The sequence below is a fragment of the Thamnophis sirtalis genome, unplaced genomic scaffold, assembly GCF_051295495.1.
Source record: "Thamnophis sirtalis isolate CommonGarterSnake01/CBP01778 unplaced genomic scaffold, rThaSir2_p1.2 scaffold_13, whole genome shotgun sequence".
Lineage (NCBI taxonomy): Eukaryota > Metazoa > Chordata > Lepidosauria > Squamata > Natricidae > Thamnophis > Thamnophis sirtalis.
Genome location: NW_028261393.1, coordinates 53,309,738 through 53,323,765, shown reverse-complemented (window position 1 = coordinate 53,323,765; position 14,028 = coordinate 53,309,738). Strand labels below are relative to the sequence as shown.

The following is a 14,028-nucleotide window of genomic DNA, read 5'->3' as shown; positions in this document are numbered from 1 at the left end:
CGGCTTGGTTTTTGGATGATACGTTTCCACTTCTTGTGGTGGCCAGGCTGCAGTACTGAACATACCTTGAATCATTAACACGGCCCGACATGCATGTCTCATCTGCGCTCAAAATAATAATTGAGAGCGACAGTGTGAATTGTTTCTTGGCCCAGCAACATCTTGACTGTTTTTAGACACGGAAGGGGAGGTTTATTATCACTACAAATTTCTCTGTTTTTGCACAGATACTTAATCTTCCATTTGTTTGAACTCTCCAGTAATGATTCTGGGTTTAAAGCTTCCCAATGTACTTAACCTACATTATTCATTTCGGGAATGGACACAATACTCTGCACCAAAAAGTAACAAGGCTGAGTTTACCCAGTGTGCCAGAAAAACCACAACAGATTGGAGAAAGTTGTGTGGATGGATATAGCCAACTAGGTTTGTAGCAGACCTGTCTGTGTGTGTGTCTGTGTGTGTGTTTGGGACAACTTGGCCATTGAAGTGTGCATTAAAGTGTTGCAATAATAAAAGTAGAGAAGTGCGTAAGAAATAATAGATTGAATAGGTGCTGTGTTTAGCTGCTCAAGAAGTCTCTACATCAATAGAGAAGTATTGAAGATATTAAAGGATTAATAGCTTCTGAACTATCCTTCAGGCAAGTGATAACAGAAGATCAAAACCAATTAAGTACCTAAACAAAGGTTGGGTTCACACAACCTGCTCAATAACACTTTTTCTTAACCTCTATTGGGAGATTAATCCGCTAATTGGCTAGTTCACCTACTATACTGTATTGCTTTAATCCAGTGTTTTTCAACTATGGTAACTTTAAGATGTGTGGACTTCAACTCCCATAATTCTGCAGTCAGCCTGTATTATTGATTGCTTATTTAGTATTTTATGATTATCACTAAGTGTTGTATCTTATAATTCTTGATGAATGTATTTTTTTATGTACACTGACAGCTTATGCACCAAAGACAAATTCCTTGTATGTCCAATCACACGTGGGTAATAAAGTATTCTATTCTATTCTATTCTATTCTATTCTATTCTATTCTATTCTATTCTATGGAATTCTGGGATTGGAAGCCCACAGTTGCCAAGGGTGAGTTAACCCTGCTTTCATCAAGGGATGGCAAACTGCTTTGACCGAGGCCAGTGGTGTGACGTGTGAACCCAATTTCAATCATTGTTTCGAGTCACTGAGCCCGGGAGGGGCGGGGGGCTTATTTTGGTGTAACACCAACAGGCTGACCGCATAGCTTTCAAATTAACGCTCCGCCCACAAGCGGGGGCAGCTGATTCTACCAACCAATAGAAAAGACGGGGGGGATGTAACCGAACGGGAGAAAAATGGTTTCTCCCAGTAATCTCCCCCTCGCATTTTTTTTTCCTCCCCGCATTAGTCTCGCCTAGAAATGCTCGGACTCAAGCATCATCCTGAATGGTATCGCCCTGCCTTTTCGAAGCGCCGCCCCTTTCTTTCCCCCTCCTCGCGCGGGCGCGAGTGGTACATCCCCGGCGTGACTCGGCGGCTGCGCGCGTAGCGCCGCCCCCTTCTGTTTTCTCAATTCATCCCCCCTCCGCAAGGGTAGTGGTGCGGTCCGGCATTGGCCAGCAGCCTCGGCCGGGTGCGTTGTCAAGGGCCTCCTTCCTCGCACCCACCCCCCATTGTTGAGGCACAAGTGGAAGAGGCCGCCTCCGCTCGGAACCCAGCCGCCGCCTCTGCTGCCGCCGCCGCCGCCGCGAGTGCCCCCCGCCCCTCTTCCCGCTAGTGTATGAGGGATTCATAACCGCGAGCCGTCCCCGCCCGCCATGTCCACGCCGGCCCGGAGGCGCCTCATGCGGGACTTCAAGAGGTAAAAACCGTCTGGGAAGAGCCGCTGAGCCGGAGGGGGGGGGGGGGAAGCAGCGCAGCGGAGGGAAAGAGGTGAGGCGATCCAACATGGCGGCGGAGGATGGGAGCGCTACGCTACTGGCGTATCGGCCGTCGAGATTAGGGCGAGTTACGCCGTTGGCACAAGCGGAGCGAAATTGTCCCCCCCCCTCGCCCGTTCCTGCCTCCCATCTGGGCTTTTTTTAACCCTTTCCTTGCCTGCTTCCCCCACCCCAAAACAGGCTTCAGGAGGATCCCCCGGCCGGAGTGAGCGGAGCCCCCTCGGAGAACAACATCATGGTGTGGAATGCCGTCATCTTTGGGTGAGTCTCCCCCCCCCCCCAAAAAAAGGCATCCTCCTCTTCCTCATCCCCCATCCGGGAAGATTTTTTGCACCCCGCATCTCTGCTCCCCATCTCCAGGAGGAACAAGGAAGCGCTTCCTGGATGATTTCCCCCCCCCTCCTGTGCAAACACCGCCCCCCTACTTTGGTTTTCCAAAATTGCAAAAGGGCTGTTTAAAAAAGGGGGGGCAATTGGCAGATTTGCTGGGAATGATTGGCCCCAGGTTTAATTCTGTTCCCCCCCCCCCAACGGTTGCAAGCCCTCCCCCCCCATTTTTTTGCACCCAGCATCTCTGCTACCCATCTCCAGGAGGAACAAGGAAGCATTTCCTGGAAGATCCCCCTGGAAGATGTGTGCACACATGCACAAACACACCTACTGTGGCTTTTCAAGATTGCAAATGGGCTGTTTTTTTTAAAAGAAACAAATAAAGCATTGGCAGATTCTCCACCTAAAAGGCTGGAAATGGCTGGCCCTGGGTTTAATTCTGCTCCCCCCCCAGCCCAGTTCTGCAGTGGAAGTGGAAAGTTGTGGGGGTTTAGCCTTGCAGAAGGCAGCTCTGCTGCCCCCCCACCTGATGAATAGGCTGAAGGAGGCTAGAAAACCCACCCACCCCCATTTCTGTTCTGGAAAAAGGAAGGAGGAGGACTGGTTTTAATTTACAGGAAAGGTGGGGTTTTTTTTTTAAAGGGGTGCTTGGTACTCTGTGAGCTTGCTGGTTTTCTTGCAGATGTTTCATGACCCAGCTAGGCAATGTCATCGATGCTTAGAAAGGAGAGGGGTGTGGAGAGAGGAGGAGAAAAAGGACTAGGGGGGTCCTTACTGGTCTCTGAGCTTGGTTGTTTTCTTGCAGATGTTTCATGATCCAAACTACGTAACATCATCAGTTACCCAGTTTAATGAACCATCTGCAAGGAAACAACCAAGCTCAGAGAGCACCAAGGACCTCACAGTCCTCCTCCCCTCTGCACACCCCTCTCCCTTCTAGTACTGATGATGTTGCCCAGTTGGGTCATGAAACATCTGCAAGAAAACAAGCAAGGTCAGAGAGCACCCAGGATCCTTCATTTCAACCCTGAGCTACAAATATCATTGGCTTTTGTTAAGCTAAAACGCCACTCCCCACAAAATAAGTGCAGTTGATCTGCAGACATTTCTTACATAAAGGATGCCCCCGCCCCTTTCAAGAGGGAAGCCAGGCAGTCATTTATGAGGGTTGCTGCAGGATTCTACAATCATCCGTCTCTCCCCTGGGTTAGCAGGAGAAAATTGAGCGGCCTGTTATTCCAAGGGCTGTGGTGGGTGGGAGCTGTAAAAAATTGTTCAGAGGGTCCTAGATTCCTTTTCACAATTGGGGGGGGGAATCTATTGTATTGCTATTCTAGCCAGTATGCCATGGCTGTTCGGTCTTGCATGAAGGGAGAGCAGGGTTTCAGTTCATTGACATGTTGGGGAAGGTTAAGAACTTAAGATGATTAGGATCTACAGAAGGCACAGCTAAGCATGTTGGTGCTCTTTCCTAGCCTCTTGCTATTCAGTTGGCCAGAGCTGATAGACTTTGAGAATGTAGGACATTCAGAGGAACCCAGTTTTCCTTCCCTACATTCAGATCATCAACACTCTAATTACTGTCCTTACCACTTGCCAGGCGTTTTAACTCTCTGCTTTCATCAATGGGAATATCGTTCTCTTGGCCCAGTTTTTACTTCTCTGTGATGATAGTCTAGTCATTCCACTGGCTGTTGGTTTTTTTCTTTCTTCCCCCAGACATCTCAAAATTGTACTTCCCTTCATTCAAATTGTTTGATAGGCGCCCACTTTGGATCCATAATGTATTGCTCACTTCCAGGAGAGAGATTTGCAAAGGCAGAAATAATTGTAATTGATGATAACATAATAGGACACATCCAGATAGTGGCTGGCAGTTGTTCTGTTTTTCTTTTTGTTGTTGTTGTTTAAAAGAAATAATAGCATATTCTGGCAAGGTAGAATGGCAGGGTGTGTGTTGAGAAACTGTCATTAGTGGTGGCTGGAGTTATTTTAATTAAAAATAATCATTATTGTTATTCTGACAACCAGTTCTTGGTCTCTTGAAAGAATATCAGGCCATTGGAATGAATGAAGACTGTCTGGGAAAGCTTTCCTACATATTTATAAATACTTTGTAAAATACACCCCCCCCCCCCCAAAAAAAAGAGAGAGATAAGCATGGCATCTCAGCGGCTTTGGTGCAATCTGAAAGAAATTCCTCCAAATTCATTTGCTTGCTTATCTAATCCAAGACTGATAGGCAGGAAAGAGTGATCCCTGCCTCAAATCTTCAGCATGGATTCCTTTTCTCTCCAGCCCCAAATGGTCCCACGACTCTAATTTCCTTGTGTGTGTTTATCACACCTGCTCCAAAATTTTTCCAAAGCGGATATTGCACCCCGCATCCCCGCCTCTTGAAACTGCAAATGACCATGAGGAAACCAAGATTGATAGGCAGGGAAGAGTGATCCCTGCCTCAAATCTTCAGCCTAACCCTAACCAACCTTCATGGTTGCGATCCTTGCCCTAACTGGAATTCCAAGTGGAAAAACCTTAATCAATAAATGGATTTTAGCTCATCCTTTTACAGTAATTGTTACCCTGGCTGGTGTGACCTGTTTTTGATACAGTGTGGTTGGCGTTTCCTTTTTCAAATTGTCTCTGGATCGGAGCCCGTTCACTTTCCTCCTTGGCTGTGTTGTGTTTGACTTCAAGCAAGCTCCAGGAAATCTAGGTCTGAAAGGGCAGTTTTTCTGCCTTTCTCCTTCTTTGACCTCTAGATAGGCTGGTATTCCTCTGTTCAATGCAGTTGGAGGTTTCTCAGGATTGACGATGGCAGCCTGTTCAGAGAAGTCCCAGTGTTTGAACGGGCAAAATGCTGTTTTAGGATGGTCCGTCGCAGTTCGTGCTTTTCTAGGGTACCTGAGGATGGAGCAGTTGCTTTTGTGTGCGTCCTTCCTTTCTTCCCTCTGCGTCTGCCTCCTCTCTGCCAGCATTATAGGACGAGCCTCCTCCGGACATGGGTCACTGCACCGTAGCTGTGACATACCTTATTCTCGGTATCGACACAGCTTTGAGGTTGGCTCACATCTTGCAAAGACTCAGGATTCTCACCAGCATTTGTGTGGGCTTCTTTGTAGGGGTGGGTGGGTGTCAATTGCTCCAGCTGAGTGGTGAACAGTCTGATCTCTTCATCTCTTTCCATGACTCTTAGCAGCCTGCTGGCATATAGAAGGGACGACAGGCAAGCTGCGATGGTTGCTATTCGGTTATGAACTTCTAAAAATTTCTAAGAGCTCGTGCCATGGAAGCCGCATGCTTGGGGCTTCCTCTCCAGCATCAAGATCAGGGGTGACTGGGGTGAGAGCAGCAAAGAGAGAGGGAGAGAGGAGAGAAGAGAGAGAGAGGAGAGAAGAGAGCGAGAGAAAGAGAAAGAAAGAAAGAGAGAGAGAGATAGAAAGAGAAAGAAAGAAAGAAAGAAAGCTCTATACTGGTTGCAACTCAACAATATCGCTTAGGTTTCCTTCTTCTCCTGAAGCCTTTTGAGTTGAGCTCAGTTGGAGTCCTGTTTTTGGGAAAGGAGGGAATGCAACGTGTCCTTTTTTAAAAAGCTGACTCCTCTAAGTATAATCTATGACCTGCGAGATCTTGACAATCCTTTTCTTTTCCAGGCCAGAGGGAACCCCGTTTGAGGATGGTAAGTCTTTTTTGAAACTACCTTAAGAGATTCTTTATGTAATTGTTGATGTGGATGTCACGCCCACCTTGATCAGTCCTAAAATCCCACATCGGAATTTTTGAGGGCAGGAAAGCATTTCGGTGCTTACTAGATATCAGAATTCTCTCTCTCAGAAGCTTTGCCTCGCGTGACACTGTTCTCCACCTATTGGGTTGATCCCATGAGTGTCAACGCCCTCTTTGCTCGTTCCCTTTTGACCCTGTGTATTTAAAATTATTTTCCATTCTGATAAGATTCCATTCAGTCCTGAATAGCCTTGGCCTTCCCTCCCAAGACTTGGCTGTTGCTTTGGTTCCTTATCAGCGTGATAATGGTTCAAAGGCTGTCTGCGTCCTTTTGGTTATTTTATTTAATTGCATTTATTTAATTGTATTCTACTGTTATTATTTTTGCAAGCAAGTCAAGGGGGTGAACCTATGCACCACACCTTCCTCCTATTTTCCTCGCCATAAAACTCTGTGACATTATATAAGGGAGGCGTTGTTGTTAAATTGGGAAAAGATTAAAAAATTACATTATTTAAAAATTCCAGCCTGGACATCAACAATTGAAGCATTTTCGTATCCGATAATATATAAAAAGGAACAAACAGTTAGATATATAGAATTATTGAATGCAGAGGGTGAGCTCAAATCTAGTCAAGAGTTGAAGCAAGAAGGGATGGAAATGAACTGGTATTCATATGTACAGATACAATCTAGATATAATGAAGATAGAAAAACTAAAGGTCTATATAATAAAATGACTGAGCTAGATAAAATTCTAACAGGTACCGATGAAAAAGTAATTAAAAAACTATATGGATACTTATTGGAGTTTAAATTGCATGAAGAACAAGTTAAAGAAACTATGATTGCTTGGGGGAAAAATTTTAAGTATGGGATTGATTTAGAGAATTGGCAGAAATTGTGGTCTCAAAATTATAAAATGACAATGTCTACTGCATATAGAGAAAACTTGTATAAGATGTTTTATAGGTGGCATCTACCCCCGACCAGAATCGCAAGAATGTTTAAGAATAAATCAGAAAAGTGTTGGAAATGTCACCAGATACCTGGTTCATACTACCACATGTGGTGGACTTGCACTGAAGCCAAAAGATACTGGACTAAAATCCACATGTGGTTGGAGAAAATGATACATAAACAAATAGACTTTAAACCAGAGGTCTTCTTATTGGGAATCTTACCAGAAATCTACAACAAAGACTTAAAATATTTGATTGTAAATGTTGTAACAGCAGCCAGAATTGTATTTGCAAAAAACTGGAAAAATGAAACAATACCAAAAGAGGAAGAAATCATTCGAAAAATAATGGACTGTGCTGAAATGAGTAAATTGACATTTGAAATTAGAGAGCAAGAGGATGAACAATTTTATAAGATATGGGACTTGTTTTATCAATGGCTAAGGGAAAAAGAACAAAATTTTGGAAATGAAAAATGATATACTTATGCCTTAATTGGAAAAAGTAAATGATGATATAATTATGCTGTGAAATAATTCAACAATGATATATGGAAGTACTAATATAAGGTCTGGTGATATAATGTACAAGGTTAAGAATTTATTATAATGACATTTCGCTGCTAATAAGGTAATTTTAGTAGGGGAACAAATGAAAACTGGTATATATAGGCAGCGATGCCTTGTTGAATAATGAAGGAATAAGATCTCTGTTTGAAGGTATGAAATGTAAGATTAACAATGAATAGAAGTATACTCTCTGGGGGAAAATAATGCTAATGTTAACTGAATATATATTGTAGAAGGAAAATGAGACCTTTAGTTACATTAGAGGTAATATCTGAGATGGTAAACATTATTTGAAGATGTAGATGTTAAAACAACCGTAATCAAACGACATGCTGCATGTGATGATGGTTTTTTTTTTTGTTGTTTTGTTTTGTTTTGTTTTGTCCTGTTTTTGTTTTGCTTTGTTTTTTCTTCCCCCTTCCTTTTTGGACCTTTTTTGTCCTTTTTGGCCTTCCCCCCTCCCCCTACCCCTTTTTCCCCCCTTTCTTTTCCCCTTCTCTTTTTGAACTTTTTTTTTTTCTTTTCCTCCCTCTCTCCCTTGTTTTACTTTGTTGTTTTTTGTTTTTCAAACCCTAGCTTATTGTGGTGCTTATTAAATATACAATAGAGAGATACGGGATGTATAAACTTAGTAGGGATGCACCTGTGATTAAACGACATATTGTATGTGAAGATGGGTTTTCCCTTCCCCCCCCCCTTTTTTCTTTCCATCCTCTCCCTTTCCCATTGTTGTCTATGTAATAAAAAATAATAATAAAAAAAAAAAAAAAAGAAAAAAAAAAAAAAACTCTGTGAGCTAGCTAGGAGAGAGAGAGTGACTGATCCCAAGGTCACCCAGTTGGCTTTTATGATTAGGCGGGACTCAAACTCAACGGTGTCTTGGTGATTGGCCCAAAATGATACAGCCAGCTTTCATGGCTAAGGCGGGACTTGAACTCACTGCCTCCTGGTTTCTAGCCTGGTGGCCTTACCTGATAGACCAAACTAGACTCTCTACTGAAAATGATTCTACTGTGGTGGTTGATTACGCTTAAAGTGGCTTTTTAGAACTTACTTGAAGGCATTCATAATTGTGTTGTTTAATTTTATGGCACTCTTTTTCTCAGATCTTTCAAAACCCACCTTTACTGCACCACCTTTAACCTTGCCTTGGTGTATTTAGAGTCACGTGCATGTTTTTAAAAAATCACGCTTGTTTTCCCCTTTGGCCTTCTACCTACTTCCTTTGCCACCCCCTGAGTTCAGTTATAAAAGCTGCAGTTTGTTCCCTTCTTTGTGTGATGAGTTGTGCAACAATTTCACAGCCGGTTTCTCTCTCTCTCTCTGTCTGGTTTCAGATTCTCTTCCTTGCAAGGGAACGGTTGGAGTTTTCTGATTTATTATGGACCGATAAGAAAGGCAGGGACAATTTAAACCCACCTGTGAATATGATGTCATTAAACTGTCCCCCCCTCCCCTTTCTCAAATTATAGGAACATTCAAGCTTACCATAGAGTTCACGGAAGAATATCCAAACAAGCCTCCCACTGTCAGATTTGTGTCTAAGATGTTTCATCCGAATGGTACGTAGCTTTCTTTTAACAGACTACAGTTTGTATAAAAGAGCTGGGACGGTGGAAGAAATGGGAGCCCGTATTTGCAGTTTGAGAGAAGCTAGCTTATAAAATCTAGCATTCCTGCAGGAGTGAAGAAAAGCTGCAACGCCTTTAGAGATATCTGTAATGCTGCAGCATAATGACCTGAAGGTGTTAATATAGAGATTCATCTCAATCATATTATTAAGAAGATAAGAGATTCTGGTTAAACAGCAACCCAGTACAGAAGAGTGCATTGTTCCTTCACGGAGCACATGAAGTCAACAATTACTGACGTTGCTGGAAAATGTTTTTTGAGGCACCCTAAGATAATCCGCTTTCATAAAAGGGAAGTTGAATATAAGGTGTTCCTCTCGGTGATAGAACAAGCGTGAATTTGAGGGATCCTCCCCACGTTTTAAAAAACCAAACACGTTTATTGTTTACATTTTGAAGTCTGGCCTCTTCACAAAATAGATTTGTGGACAAGGAATCTAGGAAGATCAAGAGTTCTCTCTGGATCTCCGTTGTCCGTGTCGATTAGGTTGGTATGGGCTACAGAATCATTGCCTCAAATCTTGGCCTCCCATCGGTTTAGGGACAGGTAGATTGTCAACTCCTCGTAATTATATGGTTTCAGCTGTGGGGTTCCTGGGTGTTTGATACACCGCTGAAAATCAAAAAGAGCCGGTAGAATCCTATAATGAAGAGATAAGTGAATATTTACAAGAGGTAGCTTGATGGCTATAATTATGTGTTATTAGATTTCCATAGATCTTTGAAAGGATATGCGGGCCTTAATCCTCTTTTCCCATTGTAAAAACCCACGCATTCTCCTTTTAGTCTATGCAGATGGTAGTATATGTCTGGATATCCTTCAAAACCGTTGGAGCCCTACCTACGATGTGTCATCCATCTTAACCTCCATACAGGTAACGTGGGTTGTTTGCTTGTACTTTTCGAAGCTCCCTTGGATGGTCCTCGCAGGCGCTGTGCAATTCAGTTAATTGGGTGCACCCTTCCAGTGTCATTTGGAATTCAAAGTAATTGGCTGAGATAACTGGCCCCCGTTGGGCTGGTTTCTAAGCCTATTTAATGGGGAAAAAAATGATAATCAAAAAGTTTTGTTGGGAGGAGGCTAAAATTTGGTAGCTTTGGAATCAATAAGCCCATGGGTGTATGACGGTAGGCATTCAGTGCTTCAAGGAGCTCAGTGCATTGTTTTGACTCCCCGAAAAATAGCTATTGTAGAAAATGTCCCTTTTTTTGAGAGGCATCCGGACTTTGTTTTTTCTTTGAAGAGGTTTCGCTTCTTGTCCAAGAAGCTTCTTCAGCTCTGACTGGATGGTGGGGAAGGGAAGGGTTTATACACCTTGCAGACAGCTGGTCATTTGCATCATTTTAGAGGCTCCCTCACCCTGAAGACACAGAAAAAACCTCCGAGTGCTTTAACGACCCTCAAAAAGCATGCAAATGACCAGCTGTTTGCAAATGGGTATCAATCCTTCCATCCAGTCCGAGTTGAAGAAGCTTCTTGGATGAGAAGCAAAACGACTTCAAAGCAAAAAACAAGAAAGTCCCGTTTCTTCTTGGGGGGAAAAAAAGCACCTTTGGGACAACCATGACTTTGGAGGACTGAGAATTGCTACAGATGTATTGCATAAAATCTTATTTTAAATCAATAGATGAGCTGGTGAAATGTGGCTTTGAATAGATTGCAAATTCTTTAGCCTGGTTTTTGTTCCCTGCAAATTTCTGCTGTGAACATAACATGAGTACAGGTAGTCCTCAGGTTTAGTGACCGTTTTTCACACTTACAACTGTTGTAGCATTCCCACGGTCATGTGATCAAAATTTAGATGTTTGGCACCTGGTTCATATTTACGTCCTGCATATTTATGCGATCAACTTCTGCTACCTTCTAACAAGCAGAGTCAGTGGGAAATCCAGATAAACTTAACAATCATGTGACTTAACTTAAGCAGTGCCATGATTCACTTAACAACCATGCCAAGAAAAGCCGTAAAATGGGGCAAAACTCCCTTTACAAATGTGTCACTTTAGCAGCCTAAATTTGGGGGGCTCCCTGTATGGCCGTAACTCGAAGAACTGCCTGCACTTGATCGCAATAGCAAATCTTTTGGTGCCCAGAGAGAGAGAGAGAGAGAGCTTGGCCTTAAAACATTTGTTTTATGCCAATCTGGCTGCATTAAAATTGGTGGCATAGGTGCAAAATTTAAAAGGGGGGGTATTAAAAGCATCCCGGGAGTATTCTTAACGCACCTCCAGCACATGGATTTTTAACTATGTCCGCGCTCGGTATTGGCGTGAATCCTGATCAAGGCTGACCATCTTTTTTCTTTTCTCCCCCCCCCCCCCCCCCTTCTTCCAAAAACAGTCTTTACTGGATGAGCCTAACCCAAACAGCCCGGCAAACAGCCAAGCGGCTCAGCTATACCAGGAGAATAAGCGGGAATACGAAAAGCGAGTTTCTGCCATAGTAGAACAGAGCTGGCGTGACTGTTGACCTTGGCTGATGCAAATGAACACTCTGATGAGGAAAATATATGTATGAAGTGTCTGAGTCCACCATCACCACCACCACCTCCTCCTCTTCTTCCTCCTCCTCCTCCTCGCATCACTGCATTTACTCGGAAAGCAAAACTTAGCTGCCTGTGCCGTTGCCAACTTCCCTCGCTGGATCTTTCTTTTTTTCTCTTTGGACATCAGAAAAAAAAAACAACCCCACCACCCACCCTTATCCTTTCTCCCTCCGCCTTCTCCCCTTGAGGTCAAATGTACTGTACTTGGGTTACTTGTTAAAAGAATGACTGGGGCTGGATTTCCACTTCCTGTGGGGTTGGGGGGGTGGGTGTCTACCATCGCCAGTCTTGGGGGCAGTATTGTGCTTTTTTTCTCCCTTCCCCTCCCCCCTTGTAGTGTACACTTAAGCTTTTAATTGTAATTGTGTTATACACAGTGCCGCTTACGTGTATCTTGATTCAAAAGAGAGAGAACGCAAAAAAAAAAAGGATGTTTATATACAATATACATTTTTAACTATGACTTGAGTTGCTAATCTGTCCGAAGCTGATCATTTAACCGCTGGTTTCAACGTCACGACATCTGTGAGTATTTTATGGAAGAAAGGGGGGGGGGACACTTATTTTTTTTTTCCCCCTTCACGGGGGTGCTGCTTTTCCATTTTGCCCTCCCAAGCTTCCCTTTCAGCTGCGTGGGGGTTTACAAAAAATGATTTCTAAAGTCAAGCTAAGGGAGTGGGGGGCGGGTGGGTAGGTGCAGAGGGCCGACCCCTGCTTTTATGGGTCCGGGTGCAAGGTGATTTGATTGGCGTTACGCGTGGACGTAAACATGGTGACAGGCTTTCCGTAGCACTTTCAAAAGGTGCTCAAAACGGCTTTTAAAGTCACGCTTTGAGTAGCGTTGTGGGGCGAGTACAGGAGTCAAGAGTTGATGGTTAAACGGGTGTGTAAGGGCAAACTTCAAATGCTTCAAAGAAAAAGCCCCATTCCCCCCCCCCCTTTTCTATGATTTTTAATTTCTACCTCTTAACTTAGGGAAAGGGGGAGGGGGAAGGAAATGAGATTGTTTCTGCTTTGCTCACTGTTTGGGAGAAAAGGAAGGGGGGGGGGAGATTGCAAACGCTACTGCAGCATGTGTCTATTCTCTGTTCCCTTCTTCCTTGCCTTCCCTCTGCCTGATTTACAGGGTTGTTTCACAGTTGGGGTTTTGTGTGTGCGCGCACGCGCGCGTGTATGTGTGTGAAGCAGAATTTGTACTTTAATCAGCAGTGTGGGAGGAGACCAGTCGGTGGGATTTTGTTCCGCTCTACCAGTGTCTTCTATGTATACATGAACTCTGGAGTACAACTTTGCACAAGTAACCCATGTAAGAAACTGTACATTTTTCAATGACTTGTAAATAAATGTGTAACCGAAAATGCTTAATTGTTGAAAGAAGACAACGCGCATCCCTTTTACATTTGACTAGAAACAAGTTGATCTTGCAAATCGAGGGACCGTTTCATAAGGCCGATGCCTCATTAGACCAAATGTTTCCCCCCCTCTCTAGATTCTGGTTGTAGATAAAAAAGAGCACGCACTACACTTCCAGAAATGCTTACGGCTAATTACGTAACTTAAGGGTGGTTTATAGTTAATTTCTGCAGCATCTCACAAACTCTTAGCTGAGATAAAGCAGGAGAAATAGTAAATGGTCTTAAGCACATTTTGTTTCCGTTACGTCCCTTACTGCAACAGGTAAAACAGGCTAGCGGCAGGGGTCAGCAAACTGTGGCTCTGGAGCTGCATGTGGTTCTTTCATCCCTGCTGCTGTCAGCACCACAATTGATAGGGATTTCCGTTAGGGGCAGGTAGAGGAAAAAGAATGCCCCGCCAGGAGGAGAGACTATGGTGGGGGAACTGAACTTCCGGTCGGCTCCAGAATTGAATGAGGGCCTTCTGTTTAGGTCCTTTGCGGCTCTTTTGAGTGTTTAAGGTTGCCTGGGCTGGCATATCTTTGCCTTTCATAGCAAGCTGGGACATCCTTTAAAAGACTTGTTTCTTGATTGTTGTTTTTTTTAAGGGAAATTGGGTGTCTCTACTACCGCCACAATGCCTTGTGTTTTCCAGCCACCTGTCTTTAAACCCCCTGCAGATGCTTATAAGTTACAAAGGAAAGAGCGGGCATGCACACCATTGGGAAGACCCAAGAGTTTTGCACAGGTGAAATAATATTGTAAGTAAGATGAATTCGCTTCGCCCAACCTCTGCCAGGCCTGGATGTTAGATGAATGAGAAGTTCATTTACAAGCCAATTTACACCTGGAGATCAAGGGAGATTGAGCAATAGTTAAGGCCTTGTGTTCCAAGCCTTTGTGTGAAACACACACACACACACACACTAGAGCTGTGTAGT

The 14,028-nt window shown here is 43.7% G+C and overlaps 1 protein-coding gene across 1 annotated transcript; it reads left to right on the top strand.

Moving 5' to 3' along the window:
- Positions 1-1,557: 1,557 nt before the first annotated feature.
- Positions 1,558-13,051, top strand: UBE2A (ubiquitin conjugating enzyme E2 A). The gene is made up of 6 exons (XM_087728159.1): positions 1,558-1,850; positions 2,110-2,190; positions 5,913-5,938; positions 8,989-9,078; positions 9,934-10,022; positions 11,489-13,051. Exons 1-6 carry the CDS (start codon positions 1,807-1,809, stop codon positions 11,615-11,617), a joined length of 459 nt encoding a protein of 152 aa, XP_087584285.1. The 5' UTR covers positions 1,558-1,806; the 3' UTR covers positions 11,618-13,051.
- Positions 13,052-14,028: the final 977 nt, after the last annotated feature.